The sequence below is a fragment of the Dermochelys coriacea genome, chromosome 5 (genome assembly GCF_009764565.3).
Source record: "Dermochelys coriacea isolate rDerCor1 chromosome 5, rDerCor1.pri.v4, whole genome shotgun sequence".
NCBI lineage: Eukaryota > Metazoa > Chordata > Testudines > Dermochelyidae > Dermochelys > Dermochelys coriacea.
Window position 1 is genome coordinate 45,463,773 of NC_050072.1, and position 26,029 is coordinate 45,489,801.

A 26,029-nucleotide genomic window follows, 5' to 3' on the forward strand; every position below is an offset into this window, starting at 1 on the left:
GAAACTGCTTTTCCTCCCTTGTGATGAAATCCACCTGACACTTCCATGCTGCTGATATGAATGATTCACACTTTTTTTTTTTTGTACTTATTTTCCTTTGGAGAAGATTTCCCTTACTGTGTAATGTCAGCCTCCTCTTGCTTTGTAAGAAGTCCTCTTTACCTGTGTCCAGTTACTGCTGTAGATCAAAATGCTAGGTAAGGCATTCTAACTCATCATATCTACTCACACTTATTAATTAAGATCACTTTTTGAAAATGTCAGTCAGTGCTTTGTTGATGCCAGCAAAATCATGATGTTCAATAAAATCATGCTACAGCTTTAGAGTTCCCTGCTGAAATATGCTCAGTTGGATGTACTGTAGTTGTTGTCATGAAGCTATCCTATATGAGGAAGAGCTTGTCTGGTAAAGGAACAGTTGTGAACATAATTTTATTTTACTCTTGTTTTATTTGTTTTTGTTTTGTCATTTTTCTGAGTGAGGCAGTGTCCTATGTACCCCAATGGTATAACTTGGGGCTAATCAGACTTTTACGTACAGGTAGATAATTTTGAGTGTCTCATGGATACCTCCCCTCTCATTCATGATTGCATAGTGTTCCTGTGCTAACTAGATCGCTTATGGGGAAAATATTTAAAGAATTCTTGGCTGTCTACTTATCCGATGGCAAGCGCACCACAGACCACAGATTGAGACTCTTTGGCATTAGTATTTAGAAATTCAGGTACAAAAATTTGTTGGACCTACAAAGAATCAGGTGCCAGATAAAGGATTTTACATTAAACTAGCACCAGGCTCTGAGAGAGCCTGGCAATTTCCGGTCTAGTAGCAGCAGCAACATGTGTTATCTATTTTGGCAATAAAGTTGGAGGAGTGGGCCAAAAATAGTAGGATCTGGAAAACTCTAGGTGCTGGTGTTTGCTAAGTAGCACTGCAGGAGTGCATGAGATCTAGATTTTTTGCAGTAGAACTGGAGAAGGTGCTGCACTTCTGTATTTACCTGATAGAATGTGGAGATGTTGGATTTGTAAAAGTAGCTGGATCTAAGGATTGGATATATATCTTTATGGTGCTAGGGTGCCAGTTTGCGACAGGATCAGGATTTTTTTGGTGCACTAGGAGCTGTTAAATTTTGATACAATGAACACCAAAAAACCCAAATTGGAATTAAAAATTGGCAGAAAGCAGGGACTGGATTGGGCTGCAATGCATCAGGTTCTGGATTTTTAGAATAATGTAGCAGAGGCATACTTTGTTTTATATTTAGATTATACATTTTGGGGCTTTGGGCCAAAAATTGCAAAGATCCAGCTATAACTGTTCTCTACCCAGGCTATGCAATTAAGGTGGTGTAGAGGGAAACCAGAAATTGGCTGGGTCTCAAAGGCTCCAAGTTTTTATAGTGTTTATTCTCCAAGTTTTTGTTTGTTCTCTGAGATGCATCTGGTATGGATTTTTATTTTCTGGTAGAATAGGAGGCAGCTGGACTTGTTAACTATTTTGATGGTACAGTTTGGGACTTTGGAGCCAAGAATGAGCAGGTTTCAGAGTAGCAGCTATGTTAGTCTGTATTCGCAAAAAGAAAAGGAGTACTTGTGGCACCTTAGAGACTAACAAATTTATTAGAGCATAAGCTTTCGCGAGCTACAGCTGCATCCGATGAAGTGAGCTGTAGCTCACGAAAGCTTATGCTCTAATAAATTTGTTCGTCTCTAAGAATGAGCACACTACAGCTTTCTTCCCCTTTATTGAATACACGGTGTTCTGGGGAGAATGTGCGAGGTGGGCAGAGGAGGTGGGAGGTGGATGCGCTAGGACAAAGCACAGCTCGTACTCGGGGGAAGATCACTCATGGAAGTGGGCGGCAGCCGAGGTTTCCCTCTGCTTTTCCGTTCCATTCCCTAATATAGAAGCGCTTCCGGCGGCTTGGAACACTTTGACATCATCCCCCGCACCCCGATGACGTCAGCGCCGGGAGCAGTGTGTGACGTTGGTGCGTAGGGGAACGCGCTGACGTGTCCTATTTAAAGGTCCCCAAGCGGAGGATGGAGACAGAGCAAGCAGGTGCAGCTGTGGGAAGTGCCGGGGCTACAGAGCACAGGGAGGGCGCGTGCGGCGCAGCTCGCTGGGGACCGTAGGGTGCCCGGCCACGGGGAGGAGGCGGGGCAAGTGCCCAGCCGGGATCGCTAAGTCGCCGCGGTCTCGCTGACAGAAGAAGCGCCTGGTCCGACACCCGAGGGGTGCGGGAGAAAGAGACGAGGGGGCCGGGGCAAGCAGCGCCTGTTCCCCGGCGCCGACGAACTGCTGTTCCCGGGAGCAAGGGAGGCGGAGAAGGAGCGGAGCTGGAGCGGGGGCGGGTGTGAGGCAGGGGGGAGGTGCGCGGGGAACCGGCGTCTCGGGGGCGCTGGAGCAGGCGGGTGCAGCCCGACATTGAGCTGCCAGCGGCGAGACGCCAGTCGCCGCGCGACACTGGGATCCCGCCGCCTTGTGCGGGGCCGGGGGGGAGGGGGGGGTTGCACGGCTCAGTCCCTCGGTCCGTACGGTTCCCCTGCGGCATAGGGGAGCGGGGGGCGCTGCCGCTCCCATCCCCCGCTGCCGCTCTCGGTGATTGATCCGCCTCTCCGAGCCCGGAGGAAGATGCTCGCCCGTTCGCTGCAGCATGAGGCGTGACTGAAAGGACCCGTCCCTGCTGGAAGAGGGAGCGGCGCCCCGCGTCTCCGCGGCCGGGTAGCGGGGCCTCTCTCTCTGCGGGGGATGTGCCACCGGTGCTCCCGCATTGCTGCTGCTGCTGCCGCTCTCAGGGAGCCTCATGCCAGCGCCGGTGAAACGGCTCCCTCCGCCTCCGCCTGCTGCTCGGGAAAATGAATCGATACCCCCCATCCTGCTGCTGCTGCCGCCGGCGGGGGTGTTAGAGGGAGAAGCGGCGGGGAGCGCTGCGCATAACGCCGGCCCCATCCCGCGCTGCACCTGACGTACCCCGAGCTCGCGCTGCCCTGGGGCTTTGCTTACCCGGGGGATAAACGCTGCTGCAGGCTCCCTCGCCCCCGTGAGAGGCGAGCGTCTCCCCTTCTCCCCGCGCAAGGAGAGGCTGGCTGGCTGTGGGGAGGGGATTCGCCGTTTGCTGCTACCTCCGAGGCCGTCTCCTCTGGCAGTGGGCTGGAGTTACTCTAGGGCCGGAGAAGACCGTGCTCCGAGAGGATATGGGAGAAACCCGCCTCGGGCTTCTTCCTTAGGACGCCTCGGCTCCTTCTCCTTCCAAAGGGGATTGTGATTTCTTTGGCTACAGCTCCACATGCCTACGGACTCCCGTTGTGGGAGGCGCTGACCCGCTAGGGCAGCGCTTCAGCCCTGCTAATAGGAGCGCGGGGCCACTTGGATTTCTCCGAAACGCCTGGGAAAAAGTCAAGCCGGGAAACGTGGTGACCCAGACTCGTGTCACCATCGCTAAGGGAACGTCGGACCAGAGGGGTAGAGAACCAGGTGGTGGAGAGGCGAGGAAAATCCTCTGGGAATCGTCTATAGAGCACCTTCAGTGCAAGCGTCCGTTGGGCATCATGGGGTAAGGATTTCTAGAAATGGACTTGTCAAGAGGGAGCTCCATAAAAGGAACTGGGTTTCCAGGTGGTTCACAAGTTATAAGCAAAATACATAGGTCCGACATGAAATGCAGGAAAAAAATGAGCTTTTAATTTCTATTGTCAATAAGCTTTTCTGGTACAGGAAGTCTGGTATGTAGAAATTTGTCATTTTAACTTTAGTAGACTGAATGCTTTCATGGCCATGTGATCTAGTCTTTGGTCTCTCAGCACTATGGACTTGGATAGGGCACCAGGAGTTGTATTAAAGGACACTGTTATTTCTATAACAGGTTTTTGCTAACGAGTATGGAACTAGGGAAAATTTCAGCAACAAGATATGAAACAATAGCGAGAAAATCAGCAAATTGGTCATTCTGCCCTTTCCAGATGGGGATAACATCTATTTCATGTTTACATTTTTAATTTCTACTCTGAAAAGTGAATGAAAATGGCACCTCACTACTGAACTGATCATTTCTTTGTGTGACTCTAGTCATACGTACTTGTATTGTGACAAACCATTTTACTCCTATTGGCTCTGCAGGGCCAGATCAGCTAAGAAAGTGATTTGTATTCTATTATTTGGGCATCCTCAGAATTATTTAATAAATTACATTTAGTAACCTGGGCAAATCCACCAAAGACAGCAGAGTTGTGCAGGTTTCATTGATCATAACTTGGTTTGCAGAACTCTCTCTTTCTGGTGCTGACACACAAGAAGACAAGAACCCAGTTTGACTTTCAGATTGCAGACTGGGAGAAACATGAAAATTTTCAGTGACATTTTTAGTCACTTTCAGAGTTGAACCATAGTTTAAAGTGTATAGCTTGTTACAGTAACTTAACAGTAGGTACCAGGGAAGGAAAGATTTATTCTAGCTCCTCTTCCAGGTTCCCTACAGAACAGAAATTAGATCTAATGTGTAGTCTTCCCAACTTTTATAGAATGTTCTCTGTATTGGAAAACTACTGTACACTAGTTATTCAATGTTAATCAGAACTTGTAAATAAGAGAGATGGGGTAAATTTTAAGTCATTTAGACTCTGAAGTGACTTAGCCATTCTGGAAATCTTTTCCCATGGCCAACTGGAATTTTTATAAAATGTCTTAAAATCGTCCCAAGCAGCACACTTGGTTGGGCAGCCCCTACCAAGTATAATGGAAAAAACATATGATTGCTTTTTTTTTTTAATAATGTCTTTCTCCTTTTTTCTTTGCACGGAACATCAGTTGGGGAAATTTGACTAATTCACTATACACAGGAAACAGTAGTGTGGATTATAAAGAAAATGTTATAAAATGCACCGAGTAAACCCCCAAAACTCCTTTTTTTTCTGATATTTTGATTATACCAACTTTATACTATAGTAAGGCCAACATTTCAGACAGAAATGTGACTCAAGACAAGTTATGGTCCTTCAGTGCCTTATTCATATAAGGGTTTGTTCTCATGAAATTGGTACACCAGGTGGGAAGTGAAAAGTGATTTCTCTTCAAGGACAGTTAAATGGGCATTTTAAATCTCCAATTTTTTCAGCAGCTACTTGTGGGGGCTTTAGATAGTTTTGACTACATTCTGGAGTAGACTATATATAAGGCATGGGATGAATAGACTGATGATCTTTTAGATCCCACTCTCTTGTTCTTAGGCTAGCTATTATCTTCTTACTTTCTCTCTTCTTTTCCACTCACCCAACAGACAACAACCCAACTCACTTTTCATTTGCAGCAAGCTACATACATAGAAGATGTATTCAAGCAAGCAGTAATGTAGGTACTCCTTGTGATACAAGTGGCTAAATGATGTGGGGTCTTCATAGAATACAAATGTTGTACTTACCTTAAAACTGCACTAATTCAGATGTAGGAATTATTGCTTTTGGAAAACTTTCAAAATACTAGTAAAGTATGCTCTTAATAGTTTTTCTAAGAACTTGGTTAGTTGATCTTACTCCACATAGGAATGGAAAATGTATTTTGTCCTTCACAGAGCGGTGAAAAATATGAACATACTTAATACTACCTGGGTGTACAAGTTCTGCCCAATATCTAGGTGTAGTAAGAAGTAATGAATTCCTCACCCCTTCAGAACTTTATCATTTCTGAAAATAAAAGCTAACCAGCATAAATTGAATATTCCACCATTGCAAAGAAATTAAAGTGTGTTGGTCTGGTGTGTTGGTTATTTGTGGTTAATTAGCCAGTGCAAATTACCTCTTCTTGCAGATGTATAAAATGAGGGGCTTTGGGGGAATAGAGAGAGGAGAGACTACAAAAATGGCTTCCCAGAGAATAGGTCCCTTAACTGAGTAATTTCAGCAGAAAATCACTAGCAGATCTTCATTTGAAGAATGACTCCCTTCAGCGAAAGTGCATGCTGGATAATGTAGAGAAATTTATTAACTCAGAAGCTGTACTATTCTCTCTGCAGATTTCTTTGTAAAAGAATGGGCACAATCAGATCAGGAATGCTGATATTAACCATTGCTAAGACTATTGCTGTATAGCCTTCTCTACACTTATCTGTTCCTGACAGGTTTCACATTGAGTGCATGGGAATCATGTTTAGCACAGATTCAGCTGAATCCACTGTAAAGAATGGGTAATTTTGCTCCTGGTTAAAGCCACATAGCATGAAGTATCAGTCCCCTTCATGGGACTGAAGTCCTTTTTTGTGTTAGAGGGTACACTGTGGCATTTGTGTAGACACTTTTTCTAATACAGCAACTGTAACATTGCAGTTTCTAAAATTATCTTGACCATGGCTTTTTCGTCAAGCTTCTATTCAAAATGAATTCAAGTGGCATGCAAAGTGAATGACTGTAAACTCTTGAAGTTTAATCCTTTAGAGTCAAGTTACAAAAATGAATGGTTACTCTGATAGAAGCAGTGATTTAGGCAGGAGGGGTGCATCTATTTTATCCACATATCTAATACTTAATAGGTGCTGGCTTTCTACACATCTCTCACTCAAGCTATGAACATACAAATTGGTACCAGACCACACCAATGGTGTACCTATTTCAGTGCTTAGTACCAGATGCTTCAGAGGGAAGCACAAGAAACCCCATATAGACAATTATGGAGTAACCTGTCCAAAAAAGAAGCTTGCTGTTTTAGTCATCTCTAATGTAACTGGCTGTTCTTAGTGACACTATAAATGTTACCCTTCTAAGCTCTTGAACTCATTGCTACAAGATACTGAGGCTAATAGATTAACTATGCGCTGTGTAAAGTATTCCTTTTTTCAGTCTTAAATTTGTTGCATTTCAGTGTCATTGAATGTCCCTTTGCTTTTGTAATATAAGAGAAGGTAAATAGAAACGCCTGATCTACTTTTGTCTGTAACATTCATTATTTTGTACCTTTTCATCATGCCCATTCTTATTCATCTCCTCACTAAACAGTTCCAATCTTCTTGGTCTCTCCTTGTATACAAATTTCTGTATCTCCAGTCATACTTTCTGTTTCCTGAGTGTCTACAGATAATTTCAATCCAAGTCCTATTAGAAGGAATAGTTTGCACTACTCATGAGTATTACCTTTTATTGTTTAACGCAGAATTTCACCTGCAATCTTGCTGTCTGTTCACCTTCTTTCTTTTAACTTAGTGAAGACAACTTTGTCATCTAGAAGTTCTGCCAATTTGTTGTTCACCCCCTTTTTAATAATTTAAAAATATATTTGAATATCAGTTCTAGTATGAAAAACTTGGGCACAGCTGTTAACCTTGCAAAGTGAAAAATGATCACAGCTACACTTGTACTTTCCTAGATAAGATCCTGGTTTACTTCACTACCTTTTGCCCTATAATCTTCTTCTTTCATTAGGGTTACCAATTTTGGCTGGACATATTCCTGGACTGAAGGTTTCATCACGACATCTTTAATTAAAAATTAATCTTTAATTCCAGGAGACTCCAGGACAATCCTGGAGGTTTGGCAACCCTTTCTTTCATATGGCTTGAGTACATAGCAATGACAACAAACTTATACTTGAGTTTGATAGCCAGCACGTTGCCACAGCGGAGAGCTGGTGAACGTCCTTCAGGCCCCTGGCAAATTATTAATTCCCTTAATAGCCTTTTTGCAGGACTTTGTCAAATATTTCTTGAAAATACAAAAATTGTCAACCAGTTTGCCTTTTATTTACCCTTGCTGAATGATCAAAAAATTACAGTAATTCCTGTCTTTCTTTTTTCTCTAATAATAGTTATGACATTTGTCAGCCTCCAGTCCTCGGGTGTAGAGGTTTTTGCATGCACCTACACTTGTAAAAAATTACTGGGATGTTGCACAGTCAGGATAGCAAGGCTTTCTCATCAACTGGGAAATGTTGTAGAAAGTAGTATGTGTGTAGTTATTCCACAGATACTATTCACTTAACTTAAACAGAAGTTCCGCATGAGTACTTGAAATAGTGCATGCCTGGGCTCTTTTAAGACACCTGGCAGAATGCATATTTCTAGTTGATTGAGTAACCTAATTTTGACTCCTCTATACTTGTTCTCTGAGTCTCACGCATCTAGTTAACACTCCAATTTTTAGCAAATATATATGCGGTCTCTTTAAATCTTAAAGTGGATTTTTCTTTAATTGTGTGGGACTCTGTCTCAGAGAACCAAGGGCTTAGCTACAGAGGGAGGGAGAGGGAAGGAGGGAGAACCTGCAGCAGTTAGTGTGGAGTAGCTAGTGTGCAATAACTCCCCATGTGGACACTCTTACTGCTCACTAAGAATGCCTTAGTGCATAGTAGCTTAATGCACTTTGCGAAAAACTCTTAGAGGCAAGTTGTTACACTTAGGCTATGCCTACACTACACAGCTTTTAGCGACATGGCTGTGTCGCTACAGCTGTGCCGCTAAAAGTTGTGCAGTGTAGCCGCTGTTTGTCAGCTCTCCTGCTGACAAAAAAAACTTCCACCACCAACAAGCAGCGTTTGCGTTGTTGGCAGGAGAGTGCTCCTGCCAACAACGCGCTGTTCACACTGGTGCTTGTTGCAGCAAAACTTTTGTTTTTCAGGGTGGGGAGTGGGGTTTAACACCTCTGAAAGAAAAGCTTTGTCATTCCGTTGCCAGTGTAGAAGTAGCCTCAATTAATCTCTCTGACCCCTCCCAACCCCCGCCCCCAAACAAACCCTAGACTTAAAGGGAAACTTACAATTGGTGTTGTAAAAGCTACATTGAATTGTGATGAACCATTTTGTTTGGGCTTACAGCATAGAAATACATGCTATACAATTTAAATATTCATCTGAGGGATTTATAAAACAGGAGAGAGGAGAAATGTTGTCATTTTCACTTTTTTTAAAAAAAAAAAGCATTTCAGAGATTGTCTGCTATTTATATTTCTTCTTGCAGACTACATTAACTGAGTATTAAACAATATTTGACAATACCAGAAGCCTTCACACACCACAAACTGGACCTTATACTAAACAGCCAGCTAGGATGTGATGTCCCCTATTGAACACCACATCAAATTAAAGATTCTTATCCTGATTTTTTTTTCTTCAAGCCACCCAATGTGCTGGATTCAGGCTAACCCAGGAACCAGCTTTTTCTCAACAGTAGTGGTCTCCTACAGAAGTTGGAAATATTGCTTATAACTATGAGGGAAGAGCTTGTTGGTAATGCATTCGTGATCTTGAAACTCCCTTCCACAAAAGCCACAGATGGTGGCACTTTCAGGACAAAAAGATTTTTCACTGCCACTGCTTTTCCACTTAAACACTTTTTTAACACTTAAAAAATTACACCCGTTCCTCTGGCAGGGGTGGAGCGTAGTAACAAACAAGAACAACTTTTGTTACAGATGTACCATGTCACTCAACAAAGTGTATGTACTAGATGAGTGAGGTATAAATGTTTAGAAAGAATCTAGTTTGTGTTTGTTCTTAATATTAAATAGTTTATAGACTACTACCTGAGGAAGTAATATTGTCAGGAAGTCCACACACTTAAAGCATGTGTTTTTTATGGCCTTGAAACAGGCATGAGAAGATTAAAACTGCTCTTGCAGCCTTTCAGCAGATAGGCATGGAGTAGATTGGGCTGAAGATACCTTTCTATTCCAGTCCTGCTCCCTAATCAAACTTGAGCATGTTATAGATTTGCCAGACATGTTAGACCATCCCCCTAAAACTTTTGTACTAATCAACTGTTTGTTAGTTTAGAGACAAATATAGAGAAATTGGTATGACCTTCGCCCACAGCATGTATGTCGTTTCATATTGGTATAACTCTATCCACCAAGGGTTGCACCAATTAATTGCCCCCTTTTTTTGTAAACCAGTATAGCTAGATCAGGATGAAAACTGTGCCTAAGGGTGAAATCCTAGCTCTGCTAAAGTCAATAGCAAAACTCCTTGTCACTTCAGTGTGCCCAGGATCTCACCCTTAATGTCTCAAGACAAACATGGCGGATACCAGAGGATTATTTTGCGAGTGGTTTTATTCTTGGGATGTCTTTCAAATACGTAATAAATGGATGCGACTAAAGCTACAGACACTGCTGCATTGCATATCTCTTGGTTCACATGTCATTTCAAAATAGATTAGCGGGCTGCTGAGTGTGTCTTTTTATGGTTTGCAAATGATGATGGAATTACCACAGGTTCTTATGAATAGCTTTAATATACAATCCACTTCAAGGATGAAAACATAACAGCATGACTGCTTAGTGCAATATTGGTCACTTGTATTAGAAGCAGAATGTATCACTACTGGCTAAATGTTCTTTTTAATAAATAAATAACTCAAGAGTCATAGGGTATGTCTACACTGCAATTAAAAACCTACGGCTGGCCAGTGCCAGCTGACTCAGGCTTGCAGGGCTGTTAAATTGCTGTGGAGACGTTCTGGCTCCGGCTGTAGCCTGAGCTCTGGGACCCTCCCACCTTGCAGCATCCTAGATTCTGGGCTCCAGCCTGACCCGGAACATCTACATAGCAGTTAAATGGCCCAGCAGCCCAGGTTGGGTGTCCTTAGCCTCTATTTGCCAGAAGCTGGGAATGGGTGACGGGATGGATCATTGATTATTGATGATTGTCTGTTCTGTTCATTCCCTCTGAAGCACCTGGTATTAGGCACTGTCAGAAGACAGGATACTGGGTTAGATGGAACTTTAGTCTGACCCAGTATGGCCTTTATGTTCTTATGCCATCTGTTGGTGTCTGATTGCAATCTATGCACATGCACAGGGGCCAGGACAACAAGTAATATACAGGCAGGCACAGCAAGTTACACACTAAAAATAAAAATTCCTTCTTATAATAATTGGTCCATCAAAAATTATCTGCTTTACTCTTATTTGTCATCTCTGTTCAGAACTGCAACTTAATGTTGAACCGTATGGCTAATCTGTTTTTTCTTTTTTTTTTAAAAAAAAATCAGAAATGTTGCTTATCTACCTCCACAGTACACTAATGCATAGGGAGAAAAAAGTATTGTTCTAGTGTTGTAAAACTGGATTACAGATATCTGTATAAAATAACTGTCCAGATCACCTTGATGAAATATTAATCTTGTAGCTATAACTTCCAGTATATCTCAAATTGTGTATATGTAAAGAAGGTTTGAAATATGTAAGTAGATAGGACAGTTTCTGTTGATCAGGTATTATTATTTTAATCTAAAGGAAATGTTTGTTTACAGACTTCATGTTTCATATAATGAAAGATGTGATTGAATTAGCAGCAACTAGTGGAGAATTAGGATGAGACTTGAAGTGAACTGCAAAAGCAGGTGTGTGTGCTTCATTATGTATTTCTTTCTCTTTCAAAAAAGGTTTCTTTTCCTTTTTCTCTCCTTCCCACAAAGATCAGGAATATCTGGTTCAGATGTTGAAGGAATGAATAAACTGGCAAAACCAATAAACTGGCAAAACCAACAAACTGAAACTGGAGCTGTTATTCTTCAGCTTGGGTTTCAGGCTCCTAGCTCTAGTTTCCAGTCTGTTATGTGTGGGGGACCATTGTCCTGGTGGTAGGGTAAAGGTATATGTATTTTTTTTCTTTAACTCTGTGATATGATATTGGTGCAATCTTTACCTCCATGAAGGGCACAAATGGAAGGGTGTGATGACAGAGCTGCCAAGCACCAAAAAAAAACTATACAAATTAGGAAGCTTTGAGTTAAGGCTATAATGGTAGGTAGGAATTTATCTCTGTATGGACAGATTTTTAATTTGAAAGCATGGTCCTGTAAAAGTCTTTAATTTTGAGGGGTTTCAAATAGTGTGCCACCATTAGTAGGATCTTTACTTCTAGGTAAATATGCCTTTAAGAGGGTAGAATTAAGGCTGCTCTTGGAACCTTTAATCTGAATTTCCTGACTTTTTAACAAGATTTAACATCTCTCAAATGTTGATTTCTTACAAATGTCTGTCTGTAATACAGTCTCTTTTAGGATTCAATGAAAAAGAATGACTAAGTGCAATGATCATGAAAGAACCATGTTAGGCACCATTAGAATGGGGTCTGAAGACTAAAATTACAGATAGCACCCTAACGCATCTAACTTTGCACAGTTTTGGGGTCAGACAAAATTAACAATGGGAGTGGTTACTGGTTTCTGGGAAGGAGGCGCATGGAATACATTGCAGTTCCAAGGAATTAAATAACAGGGTTAGAAATCAAACACACACTGCTGGCATGACACCGAAGTGTACTGTGATTGATATCTTTGTTCTGCTGGCAAATATAATGTTGGTGACAGCAGTCATTACTACTACAAAAACAATAACTCCAATCCAGAAAGACACTGTTCAAGCATCCAGCTGCTCTCATTCCAAGTGCAACTGACTGATGCTTTCACTTGAAAAAATAAGATAAACCTATATTTCTAATATCTTATACTGGTTGTCACCGACAAGTATGAAGTCAACTAGTTTGCACATTTGAGCTTGGCTGGCTTGAAAGGATGGCTAGTAGCTAAGCAGCTCTGAGAGAAATTGTGATTCAAATTCACAGTTCCTCTCTGGCTTCTTTTCTACCCTTCAACTCCCCTCCACCTCCCAAATACACACACTTTAATTTACTACCTCATAGAGTAAGTACTGCACCCCATCATGGTGCCTGGCCAGCTCTGAGTGCAGGAGCCAAGGTTGTGTCTTCACAGACATTGGCCCTGTTCTCCCCGTCTTCTCTGGGCATGAGGCATAGGATTTAATCTAGGAGAGTTTTCTGTGACCATCTGGAGGGCTGGGTTAGTCTCTGTATTAGGACAAGTACCCTTTCATGATTCTCTAAAAGTACCTTGTTGAAACCTAAGTAAACCTAAGTATAAGTAGATCCTCTTGTGTTCCTTGGGTATGGAAACAACCCATTCCCACAAGTTAAATTCTTGAATTTGTTTTTGTTTTAAAAAATACTTCTCATCCATATGGTTGCAAAGACACTGTGGATGTGACTAGTGTAAGTTAGGGTGAAAAGTCTCAAATCTACATTAGCCTAGAAATATAGCTCTGAGAAGTGTGAAATCTCATGCAACTCAGTGAGTTCTTAAGTCTGAAAGGTAAAGATCTGATTTATTTTTAGCAATGAAGTATTCAGCTGAAATGTCTGTCCCACCATTCCTAGCTGCCAAACATGTGGTCCATGCCTCTCAGGTGCCAAAAGGCTTCACTCTCCCTCACCCAGCTGTGAAAACCTCCAGTGTTACCCAAGTCTTGTGATGCAGCCAGGAATTATCAAAACAAAAATTATTAGCGTATTGAAAACTGAAAATAGTAAGACAATGTAAAATGAATTGTGTATATTAAAATAAACTGCCTACTGGCTGCTGTCCTGCTTGTAGTATTTTCATATTTAATTCTTTATAAACTTACATTTAGCAATATGAAGCTGCTGCAGAATTTCTTGTCTTGGCTGTATGTATCCTTTTTGTCTCTTACTAGAAACTTGCTGAGTAAAAAAATAGCCATTGGTTTGTGAATACACAAATGTAATCAGTTAAGGAAACTAAGAAATAATGGCTGGCAGTTGAAGGTGGCTTTTTCACCAGCATTCTAGTTACATAAGTAATTTGGGGCCTTAGCAGTTATTTAGCCTACTGACTTTCAAACAAGGCATTGTACCATCTATACATTCATATGAGTTATGGACTTCTAATTTCCAATACCCACTGATGCGTACTCTGAATTGTTTACAAAACTAACCTATGTTCAACTTTTTTTGTTTTCCATTCTTCTCTTTTGAATATTTCTTTTCTCAAATATTTAACTGGACTACTGACAGTATCCTTATCACTGTACAAAACATGCCAGATGATCCTATCCCTGCCCCCAAAGAATTTGCAACCTACAAAATCCAGATACAAAATGCATTGAATGACTGACTGGGAGAATGGGTCTTGGAGTATTAAATGTTACATATGGGTGTATATCAGTACTGTCTGTTTTTAAGTGGATTAACATTTGATGCTTCATAGAAATATTGAATTTAAGAAAGGGATTGAATGAAGAAGGTGATTGCCATGTTCAGCAGGGCCAGAAAGGACTTTTACATGTGATAGCAACATGTATAAAGTACTGTCCAGAGATGAATGGGAAATGCAAAGGAAGAGGTGAGGAAGGAGATCTAGGTGGAGGAAAAAATGGGAGTCGAAAGAAGTAAGCATGGGTAGCACATGTAGAATCTTGAAGGACAGTAGGAGAAATCAGAACTTGATGAAGGTGAGACAGCTCATGCATGTTTTCAATGGAGAGAGTAACTGAGCAGGGGTGAGGAGAATCTATTTTAGGCATGGTGTCTTGGATGGACTGGAGGAGATTGAGCAAGGAGACCAGAGAGGAGGAAGATACAAACAAAAGCCCACGTACGAGTTTTCTTGTGGCATAGTTGTTTGTTTGGTATGGAGAGGGGAATGAAGAGTAGCTGAGTAGCCAGCTGGGCGTAGGAAGCTAAACCTTCCACCCAATGTGTTGGTTTTGTTGCAGGAATTTGAAAAAAAAAAAAAAAAAAAAAAAACATGAACATAGCTCTGAGAGGGATCTTTGGAAACATTGTGCACAATGTTAAGATCCCCATTTGCAGCCATTTAGCTTTGTAAGCACTCATCCAGTTCAAAACATTCAAGTTATTTAACTTGTTAAATTAAAAGGTGAGTGTTAAGCTATTACGAATATTTTAACCAATACATCAATGGATTTCTTAAGGGTTTAGTATAGAGCTTGAGCATTCAATTCAGCTGCAAGGATACACCTTTGTCTAAGCTCATGGAAGGAAAACAAGCAAGTGAAGTAGCACTTCCAAAATTTGAGGAGTGGGTAGCAGGGGTCTGTCAGACAAGGTAGATGCAGATACTAATGAGAACATGATTGAGCTCTTATCTTCTAAGCCACAAAAGAAAGAATATGTCTTATAGGTCAGTTTGTACTCCACTTCTGCTGCTTGTGGCTAATAGGTTAATTTTCACAGGCTAGTGGGGGAAGTTGTTAAATGTAGATAGGCAGGCTGGTGTGATAGCGATTTGAAATAAAATATGTACTAACTACCTGATTTGTTTGTCTTCAAAAAAGAGTGAAGCCGGTGGCTGGAAGTGATGAGTATGTTGCATAGCATGGGTTGGTCTGGTCAAAGGCCTGAAAAAGCATGGTGGGAAAAGCACCAAATGCTGTCCAGAAAATTTATTTAGAAGAGCAGTCAGGGGTCTGGGTAACACCTATGCTCCAGATCACTAGTAGTGATCATCACTTATTCTGAAGTGAAGTTATTCTGACAGCATGTCTCCACCTGTTGTCCCCTACAACTCCTATCACTTCTGGCTGCAATTTACTTCTAATGGTGAACGTTTACTTCTAGAGAGACAAGGTGGGTGAGAGGTTTCAGAGTAGCAGCCGTGTTAGTCTGTATACACAAAAAGAAAAGGAGTACTTATGGCACCTTAGAGACTAACAAATTTATTTGAGCATAAGCTTTCATGAGCTACAGCTCACTTCATCGGGTGAGGTAATGTTTTTAATTGGATGTCTTTCACCAAAAGAAGTTTTCAAGATACACTGAGCTCTTCTTCAGGTTTACCTTTGTCATTTGGGGCATTCAGCATATTCTAAACTTAACAGCATTTGCAAACTTCTGCTTATACATCACCTTTAAACTTATTTGTAAAATACATTTTCTTTATGCCATTTATTTTGTTGCTAGTAAATGTTGTTCTGTTCAAAAAGACATCTATTTTTGAAAATGAAATGTCATCAGGCTTTTGAACTTTGTGAATCACAGAATATCAGGGCTGGAAGGGACCTCAGGAGGTCATCTAGTCCAACCACCTGCTCAAAGCAGGATCAATCCCCAATTTTTGCCCCGATCCCTAAATGGCCCCCCTCAAGAATTGAACTCACAACCCTGGGTTTAGGAAGCCAATGCTCAAACCACTGAGCTATCCCTCCCTCCAATTACCTTTATGTTGTAGCATAATTCTATTATTTTGGATCCCCCTTCATACTTTAGAAAGGAGTTCAGAAGGTTCTTTTGGACTGCAGCAAAGTGAGACTCACTGGCATGGCGCCTCCTGCTGGTCATCTTGGGAATTAGCTCTTGTCCAGCCCGGAGCGCCCTCTGCAGGCTGGTGTCTCACCTGCTTTAGGCCCCATGTCCCTCCCAGACACCGGTGCCCAGTACCTTGGGGTACTGCCCCACCACATTAACCCCACATGCTGGGTCTCCCCTCCCAGGGGAACGCCCAACCCTCTACCCCCAGTGGCAACTGCCAGTCATTATCTAGCCCCATCACTGGGGCAAACTGCAGTCTGTAAAGGCCACCCATCATTGGCAAGGGGGTCGCTCCAGCTGCCTCTGCCTAACCCCAGGCTGCAGCTCTGCAACCCCAGTACCTGCTTTGGCCCTTAGCAAGGCCCACAGCCTGGGGTTTTGCCAGGCTGGAGCTCCTCTTGTCTTTCCCCAGCATTGCTCTACTCCTAGTCCCTGAATTCCCAGGCAGCCAGGTCCTTTTCTCTCCACAGCTAGAAAGAGACTGACTGCCTTCTGGCCCTACAGCCCTTTTATAGGGCCCTGACTGGCTGCCTCTTAGCCTTTTCTTATTGGCTCTCAGCCCCAGCCCTCTTCAAGAGCTGGCTTTTAACCCTTTCTGAGCTGGAGCAGGATGACCACCCCCTAGATGGACTTTTTCAGAGAAGGCCTTTGCGACAGTGGCAGACCAGGTGACTGCTCAGACCAAGGCTCCTAGACCAGGTGTCTCCAAACTTTGAGATGAGAGCCATATTAGATTTTTGAAGGGGGTTCGCGGGCTGAAGCAACTGTGAAAGAAATTAAATATATGCAAAATAGTTTAAAAAAACACTACTCTACTGTGTCAGTGTTGCATTAAATTCTAAATCGGGTATAAAAGTTAATCGATGCAGGTACTGTAAGTTTGCTCCCTTTTTTGGGTCTGCTCTGCCCTGTGTCTGCTCCCTTCTCCCTGTGCCTGCTAGGCATGCCCGCTCTGCTGAAGAAAATGACAAAGGATTGAAAGTTTGGCTGTACTTTGGTAAGAGAAGCTCCAGGTTCCCATTGTTGGTTGGGACTGTTTGGTTCTATTAGTGCTGTAGTTAAAATTTAACCATTATGAAATTGTTAATTTCTATCTTCTTTACTCCATTTATTGGAGATGTAATGAAGCATCTGGCTTGTATTTTTACTCCAAGGCAGGGGTCCGTGCCTGCTCGGCTGCAACTGCAACTCTTCCCTAAGTTGGCTCCCCTTTTGAGGGGACACTGGCTCCCGGGGGCACTCACCCCTCCGCACAGCTCAGCTGAGCTACCCCCGCCACTCGCATGAGCTGCTGTCAGCAGCCCCTCCCCCTGCCTGCCTGTTTGCTTCTCCCTGTACCTGCTCAGCTGCAGCAACAACTCTTCCCTAAATTGGCTCCCCTTTTGGGGGGACACTGGCTCCCAGAGGCACTCACTCCTCTGCACAGCTCAGCTGTGCTGCCGCCCCATGTGAGCTGCTGCCTGCGGCCCCTCCTCTGCCTGCTTGGGGTGCCTACTCAGCTGTTTGCTTCTCCCCTGTTGGTTGAAGGGCTGGACAAATGGAAGTCCCGGGCCAGATCCGGCCCGCTGGCCGTAGTTTGGAGACCCCTGCCCTGGACCTCAACTGAACTAAGACGAATGCACAGCCATAACTAGTCTGGCTCACCTGTGTGTTAGTGTTGTTAAAACAGGTATTGGAAATATAAAAACGTGCTTAGTGTTTAGACTTTATGAAACACATGTAGGATGTTGCATGTATTCATCTTACTTACAACATCTGTACCCCATGTTATAAGGTGACAGTGAGTTTTTGCATTGTAATCCTCTGTGATTGTGTAAATCAAACAAACAGGAAAGCAGCATTAATTCATGTAGAAATGTTTGCTTTCTACAGAAGATCCTGTCCACCAAGAAGGCCCATGGAAACCAAATGAGCCCTTGAGAAACAACAAAGATTTTATTAAATGCATTCCTCTCCCTCCCCCCATGAAGAAGAGATATGCCCACGAACTCCTCTCATCTGCTTGAACTCTGGGGGGGGAAAGGGAATACAAATCCCTAACAAGAAAAATGGTATCTCTATGCTGCTTGGACTTTGGGATGTCAAGATTTCTATGCATAAGGAAGGGATCCCCAGCTACTTAGCCTGGGTTAGCCCTAAAGGACATAGAGAGTTTGCATAATACAGCAGCTTCTATCATCATTTGAAACCTAAGACTGTAACTCATGTGACATGTTAGGGAATTCACAGTAACAAATCATGCATACAGCATATGTGCTACTTGGTTTTCTAGACTGTCAGAGTACTAACTCTGAAGAGATTTTTTTTTTTAAAAAATAAAGTAATTATTTTCTTTAAAGTCAAAGTAGGGCAGTTATGCATTAATTGTACGCATTTCCAAAAGACACGTAAATATCTAGGGTGATTAATACTAGAGAGAATTTCAGAAGAACCTAACAGAAATAGGTGACTGGGCCGTATGATAGCAGAGGAAATTCAGTGTTGATAAATTGCTATTTGAAAGGATTAACTCTACTGGTGTCAAAATTAGCTGAAAAAAGACATGGGTATAGCTGACTTATCAATAAAAATTTCTCATCAGCATGCAGTGGTAGTCAAAAAAGTAAATCAAACGTGAAGATGCATAATGATTGATAGAAAATAAGTGTTATAATGCTAAGTCAATGGTATGCCCTCGCTTGGGACATTTTGTTCACTTCTGGGCATGGTGTCTGAAAAAGGAGACAGAAATAACATGGATTCTGGGACAGACAAAGTATATCCTCAAATATAACTCCATTGCTTGCAAGTTTTAAAACTAGGCTGGAATAAATATTTAAAAGTGTACTCCTACAGAACTCTCCTGGGTTGAAATTGAGATGGACTGGATGATCTAACTAGGCTCTTCCCTCTTGATGGTTCTCCCATTAAGACCTCAAACCACCTTCCATTTGCTTCTATTGTCAGTAGTCTTCGTGTCATCTTAGACCTCAAACTCTATCTCCGGCATCTCCTAGACCTGAAAACATGCCTTTTGGTACTTCCTCAACAATTCCCATGTATACCACTACCTTGACTCAGCCTGTGATGAAACTTTCTTTCATATAATCTTCTCCATTGATTATTGCCATTCTTTTCTGTGGCCTCCTTAAATCCTAGCTCTCCACAATGCTACTACTGTCACGCTCTGGAAGACGCATGACTACATCGCTATTTTCCAGCAACTCTCCTGTCTCTTTCCTTTTTTAGGATTCAGTTCTAAATGTTATTAACCTCATCTGACTATTCTCCTTCTCACTTGTCTATTTCCTGGTTTCCCCCTCCCCTCCTCCAGACTTCCCACTGGCTACTGTCTGTGCTACAACCTACACTGCTGCAGCTGCTGCCATGTGGTAGAATCCCTCATTCTCTCCCAGTCATTGATGTACTCGCTTCAAATATTACCTGAAAGCTTCTCTTCTCACTTATTATACATCTTAATTTCTCTATTTTATCTGCCAATATCTTTAAAAATGGTTTGAATCTGTGTAGGAGCTAGGAATAGAACTTGAGAATTCCTGTTTCATAGCCCTCTGCACTCATCACTAGGCTACATCTCTCTGTCTCCTGTAGAATTGAGAGCAGATGCCTGATCAGCATTTACCCAGATATTTTACAGGGAGGGGGAGGGGTGATGACAGACCCAGAAGAGGCTCCTGGTGCTACAGAGACACACATTTAATGTTAGTTTCATCACCTGTTAAGGATCCACATTGGAAGATAAAGGATGATGAATCCAGGCAGCCTGGAGATTGATTAGCTGCTTTTGGAGACCAGGTGGGGATTATATGCTACTATAAAACTTTATTCTAGTGCAAAGAGGCTGGCTGCATTCCATTAAATTATTTTCACGCTCCCATCCAGCTTCTTAAGGTTTGTATTACTGCTTGGCTGTTGCTACAAATAATTTAAACTATTTTTATTTTTCAGTTCTGAGGATATATCGACGACTAATTCTTATAGCAGATCTTTACAGTTCTCAGAGAATCTTGGGCATCACAAGGTTGATACACCATTGTTAAGGCCCAACCAAATTCACAGCCATGAAAAATGTGTCACAGACCATGAAATCTGGTCTTTTGTGTGCTTTTATCATATTCTGTACATATTTCGTGGGGGAGACCAGTGTTTCTCAAACTGGAGGTTCTGACCTAAGAGGGGATTGCGGGGGAAGTGGTGTTGCAAGGTTATTTTAGGGGGGTCGCAGTATTGCCACCGTTCTCTGCTGCCTTCAGAGCTGGGCGGTCAGAGCAGTGGCTGTTGGCCAGGTACCCAGCTCTGAAGGCAGTGCCCAGTCAGCAGCAGCACAGAAGTAAGGATGGCAATACCATACCATGCCACCCTTCTGCACTGCTGCCTTCAGAGTTTGGTGGCTGGAGAATGGCATCTGCTGACTGAGGGCCCAGCTCTGAAGGCAGCAGGGCAGAAATAAGCATGGCAATACCAGACCATGCCATCCTTACTTCTGTGCTGCTGCTGGCGGTGGCTCTGGCTTCAGAGCTGGGCTCCTGGTCTGCAGCCACCACTCTCCAGCTGCCCAGTTCTGAAGGCAGCACCGCCGCCAGCAGCAGTGCAGAAGTAAGGGTAGCAGTACTGCAAGCCCCCCTACAATAATCTTGCGACCGCCCCCTCCACACAGACACACACACACACCTCCTTTTTGGGTCAGGATCCCTGCAATTACAATATCATGAAATTTCAGATTTAAATAGCTGAAATCATGAAATTTACGATTTAAAAAAATCGTATTACCATGAAATTGACCAAAATGGACCATGAATTTTGTAGGGCCCTAACCATTGTCTTTGAATTTGTCAGCTGAGATGGACATAGTGCCAGGAGCATATACTTAATAAATACTATGTAACCCTTAAAAAGAAAAGGAGTACTTGTGGCACCTTAGAGACTAACGAATTTATTAGAGCATAAGCTTTCGTGAGCTACAGCTCCCTTCATCGGATATGAAGTGAGCTGTAGCTCACGAAAACTTATGCTCTAATAAATTTGTTAGTCTCTAAGGTGCCACAAGTACTCCTTTTCTTTTTGCGAATACAGACTAACACGGCTGCTACTCTGAAACCTATGTAACCCTTGTAGCTGACACTTGTGTGGTCTTGCTGATCTATTCATATCAATTGGAACCTTAACAAATTCTATTAAAATAGCATGTTTTTCATACATTCAGGTTTTGGATACTTTGAAGTATATAAATTTGATGTTCATATGATCAAGCAATCTACAGTACTTGAATTAGTACTTCTATATGCACCACATGTTTCTGGATACTATGATGTTCTCTTGTTCCAAAATTGGTTAAAATCCTAGGTAGTGGCCAGAGTTCTGTATTACATCTGTTCTCTAATTATACCATCTGTAAGTTAAATAACTTCTATCTAGGTTGAACCATCTAACAGTTTGTGTTATCCTGATAATGTGGGGTGTTGGAACTGCAGTTTCATGATGACATGTTTATAACCTGCAAAAATAGAAGTATAACATTTGATTCAAATCTAAATCCCCTGTGTCATTCACTTCAGCCAAGTCCATTATAGCATTGAGAATCTGGTAACAGAATAGTTCCACAAGTGGACACTGCATCTGCCCCACCAACAGCAGATATTACTCTCTGTGAATGATCAGTGTACCCCGAGCAACAGCTGTAATGGACAAATACTACTTCAGTGTTTTATTATAGACCAGGGACCACAGCTTTTCATAATGTAACAGTCTTTATCATGCATTATGTTGTCAGACATAAGGAAAAGGAGTAACTTTCCAGATCAGTGATGGCAGATAGCCTTGAACTACTATATGTAGTGCTTATTAAAAATGAGTGTAATTGATTTGATACTTATTACTGTAAGATGAATTAATTTACCTTTTTAAAGATGCTCATCCAATTCCCCATGTAGCATGAAATAGTTATTGGCTGATCTTATGATCTGGATCAGCAATTCCTTTGAAAACTTAGCATGCTTCTAAAGCAGCCTGGAAGAAAATGTGAACTGTTTGGAAATTGATGATGGAGACAGTGGGTATTTATCCAATTTAGCCCCTCTTACTATTTGTCACTCTAACCACCACCACTGTACTCAGTGCTGATGAAGATACTTCCCATCCCAATGAGCTTACAGTGTAAATGGATAGACCTAGAATACATCATGAGAACCAAAGGACAGTTATCTTTTAAACTTTTAACTTTGCAATTGATTGATAAAAGAATTTTTATTAATGTAGGTAAGTGCTTCTATGCTAAGTGAATCTTTGGGATAGAATTGAAAGAAGACAGGTGGGTGCTTAACACACTGGGATAAGAAAGGAGCTTGATACATAGCATTGGAAGAACGCACACAAATAAGAGTGAGTAGAGGTGAGGAGGAAAGATAAGGCAGAATTTATTCATTGGGTGAAGAGAAGAGTGGAAATAAATTAAGGCAGAGATGAGGCAGGGGCTGAGCCTTGAAGGCAAGGACAAAGAGTTTAAAGTTGATGTGGAAAATGTGTTGAAGGAGAATGACCATAGACTTAGTGTCAATTTATGAAAACTTATTTTTGCTACTGAAATATAGCAGATAAATTCCAGGTGACTCATTCTGACCATACCAGAGTGACGATAAGAAGCTTACTTTGTGTTTATAGATGTTTGCAGCTGCTTTTGACTCATTGTATTGATCATGTTCTCCCCTGACATGAAAACAGTAGAAACTCCATTTGGACATGCTTTCTCACTGGACAGGAGGAAGGGTGGATTGACTTAAATCAAGGTGATTTAAATCACCAAGTAGAAAGCCTAGATTTTATCAACTCTTCCATTTGTATTTATTTTCTAAAGAAAGATATATTCTCATTAGCTGATATAACCATTAAAACATGTTGATTTACAACTAATAGAGCCTTTATACTAGATTTGGTATAACTTTTCACTGCTTAAGAGGGTAACACTATACCAATAAATGTTTATTTAAGCAATTGCCGAGCTTAGTATTTTCAGATTTTGTTAATACTTTTTAATATGTTAGAAGATGGTGATGATATATTGCTTATTTACTAATAATTACTTTTGCTCATGATTTGTGTCAAGCTGCAATAGTATAGAAATTAAACACACAACAGCATGTAGAATTTGGTTTTATTAAACATAACAACCTTACATGTTTTGGATGCATAAACTTTTCTCAAAACATGTTTCACATTTACAATTAAATTATTTATAAAAGGAACAAAGGGATTAACTGTAGTCAATGAATTAAACTGATTATTTCAGTTCAGCCTGGGAAAAGTTTCAGATATGCTTAAGTGAAAGTGACTGGAGCTTAAGTTTCTACTTGTCTAAGACTCTCTTGAAAATGAGACAATTTGCTAATTTACTTTAGGCTATCCTTCAGACTTTTAAAACTAGTAAATACACACACACACACACACACACACACACACACCGATTTTATTCATAGACTGGAAGAGAAACAAGTTTTTCTTTTTTAAAAAACAAACAAACAAAAAGCTCCCAATTGATTTCTCAACTTTGAATTAGTCCAAATGAAGAAAATCTCTTTGGTAGGCCCAGAAAGTGTACTTCTGCTTTCAAAAGCTGGTTTAGCACTTCAAAAACTCTGGTTTCAGGTCTTAGGTAGTGACTTCCTCCAGTTCAGTAGTATGACTTTCTTTAAAACATCATCAGCAAACTTGTACTGCTTGAATGGTTCACCTTGAGTCTTGAAACTTATAGTTGGCATGCTTTAGTGATTATTGGATGCCTGTGTTAGAACAGTAGCATCCTCAGCATTTAGGCATCTACACTGGTATTTTAGGTTGAGAGTAGTGGCAAGAAAATGAGGTTGAGTAAATGCTTGATCCATATGCTTCTTTACTGCCTGCAATTTAACTTTGTTGTTGGGTATTCCTTTCTTCGGTGTCTCTTGATGTTCCTTCCAAATTTCACCAGCATTAGCAATACCACAGCAGTCTTGCTACAGTTTGTCCAAGGCTACGGAAATAGATTTCAGTATATTCAGCCTATCTTTTACATTTGTCTTTAATCCAATATTGACTACTTTGGCTGTGGTGGTTCTATCTATTTTGTCACAATTTTCTTCACAAATTGTCATCAGAATGCTTCTTAATAAATAGCTCAAAACAGCCAATCACTGAATTTCATTGTAAATCTTGGAGGAGAATTAGTTTGAAATCCTCCTGCTCTCTTCGGTGAAGCTGAAACAAAGTGGTTGTTACCGAAGTATTATGCAATTTTAACACTTTTTTCCTTTATTCCTGGAATTGTCCCTAAACCTTTGGCTAAAATGTGCATCAAATGAGCACTGTGCCCATATGTTAAAAGTTTCAGGTTCCCTTCATTATCTTGTTCTAGATTTCTTCTCAACTTTGCAACATTTGTAGCACTGTTTGGTACAAAGCTACATATGTGAGTTAATTTTTGTTCACAGTTGTTAAAGCATTTACTGCTGCTACTTTTAACTATTCTGCATTATGAGCATTTCCTGATGTATCGATTGTTTCTGTAAGCCCCCCCCCCCCCGTTGCTGTCACTCAAGCCCGTATTACTGGATCAGTATCTACATTGTACCACACATCAAGATTCAGATTAATAAATTTCCTCTCAGTGTTTTTTGCACCCTGTTCAACTTCCTTCTCATATGCTGTATCTGGCAACCTTCCAGCAATGTCTGTTCTATCAGGTGGAATATAGCCTGTTTGTAATGACTGAACCATATCAATGAAATGTTTGTTCTGAACAAGGTGAAGGGAGAATTGGTTGCATAAATAAACTAAGCAATCTTTTCAGCTATTCAGTCTTGCTGGAATTTGCTGGTCCTAATTACGAACTCATTCATGGTTTTACTGGATGATAAGAAACTCTCTTGGGGGGAGAAGGTGCAGGTAATTTACTGTCTGATGTATATTTATTTAGTTGCAGAACTTCTGGTCACAGCAGCAGACAACTCTAAAGCTGCAGACCTTGCAGTTGATGAATGTACATCTGAACATCCCTGAAACAAAAATGGTAAAAAGGTCTCTCACTCACTGAGTATTACAATCTCTCTTTAAATCAGTGCACTGAGTAAATGACAGATTCTTCCTAGTGCCACTGTTTGTACCACTGTTTAAATGATATAATTATTCTAAACCCAGTTTTATAGGGAAATAATAAAATTATAAGGCTTATCTAAATCTATTTAAACCCTTATCTCTAGCAACATACCAAACAACTTGGGGAAAAAACCTCAAGTGTTAAAATTCATAAATGCCTAATAAAACTTCACTTTTAAACAGGAAACCTTCATGTAGAATGTTTGATTGTATTGAGCGATTAAAAAAATCATTTAATAAATCCAGTAGTAACAGTAAAAATCTAAAAGAGAAATACTCCCTCAAGAAACTAACATACCAATTATATTTTGGATGCGAATATTTTGAAATTATAAGTATCTGCGGAAAACACAAATTTGATGATCATCTAAATTACCATTTACTTGCATTGTTAGAAAGGATAGGCAGCCTAGAAGAATGGTTCAAAAATAACTTGACTATCCAGTTGATCCAGATTGTTCAGACAGGTCTGCATCATCATCTTCAAAGTTGTTGCCTTCTGAGAAGCATTTTTCTTAATGCTGTTTCATTCTGACATCCAGGCCTTGTATCTCTGTTGCACTGTTTACATTTGGCACATGTTCCTCTTGTAGCAAGGGATACAGGAATTTCATGAAAGTATTCCCAAATATGGTCTTTTTTTTTTTTATGACCTGCAGCCATGGCAATTTTTTTTCCTCCAAATCTCGGGTGTTGAAATTAGCACTAGAGTCTACACTCTGTCCCTTCTTTCCACAATGACCTGCTTTGACACCAGTGTTGCGCTTTTCTGGTTACACAACTCCTTTGCTCTCAGAAAAACAAAAGAACTAATTATCCAAGACTTTTGTTCAT

The 26,029-nt window shown here is 41.2% G+C and overlaps 1 protein-coding gene across 1 annotated transcript in view; it reads left to right on the forward strand.

The window, feature by feature from the left end:
- The first annotated feature begins 2,036 nt into the window (after window positions 1-2,036).
- HOMER1 (homer scaffold protein 1) overlaps window positions 2,037-26,029 on the forward strand; it is a 158,311-nt gene continuing 134,318 nt past the window's right edge. Inside the window, exon 1 of the mRNA XM_038403480.2 lies at window positions 2,037-3,560. Coding sequence (XP_038259408.1) covers window positions 3,556-3,560 — 5 coding nt within the window. The 5' untranslated portion in view covers window positions 2,037-3,555. The remainder of the gene's footprint in view (window positions 3,561-26,029) is intronic.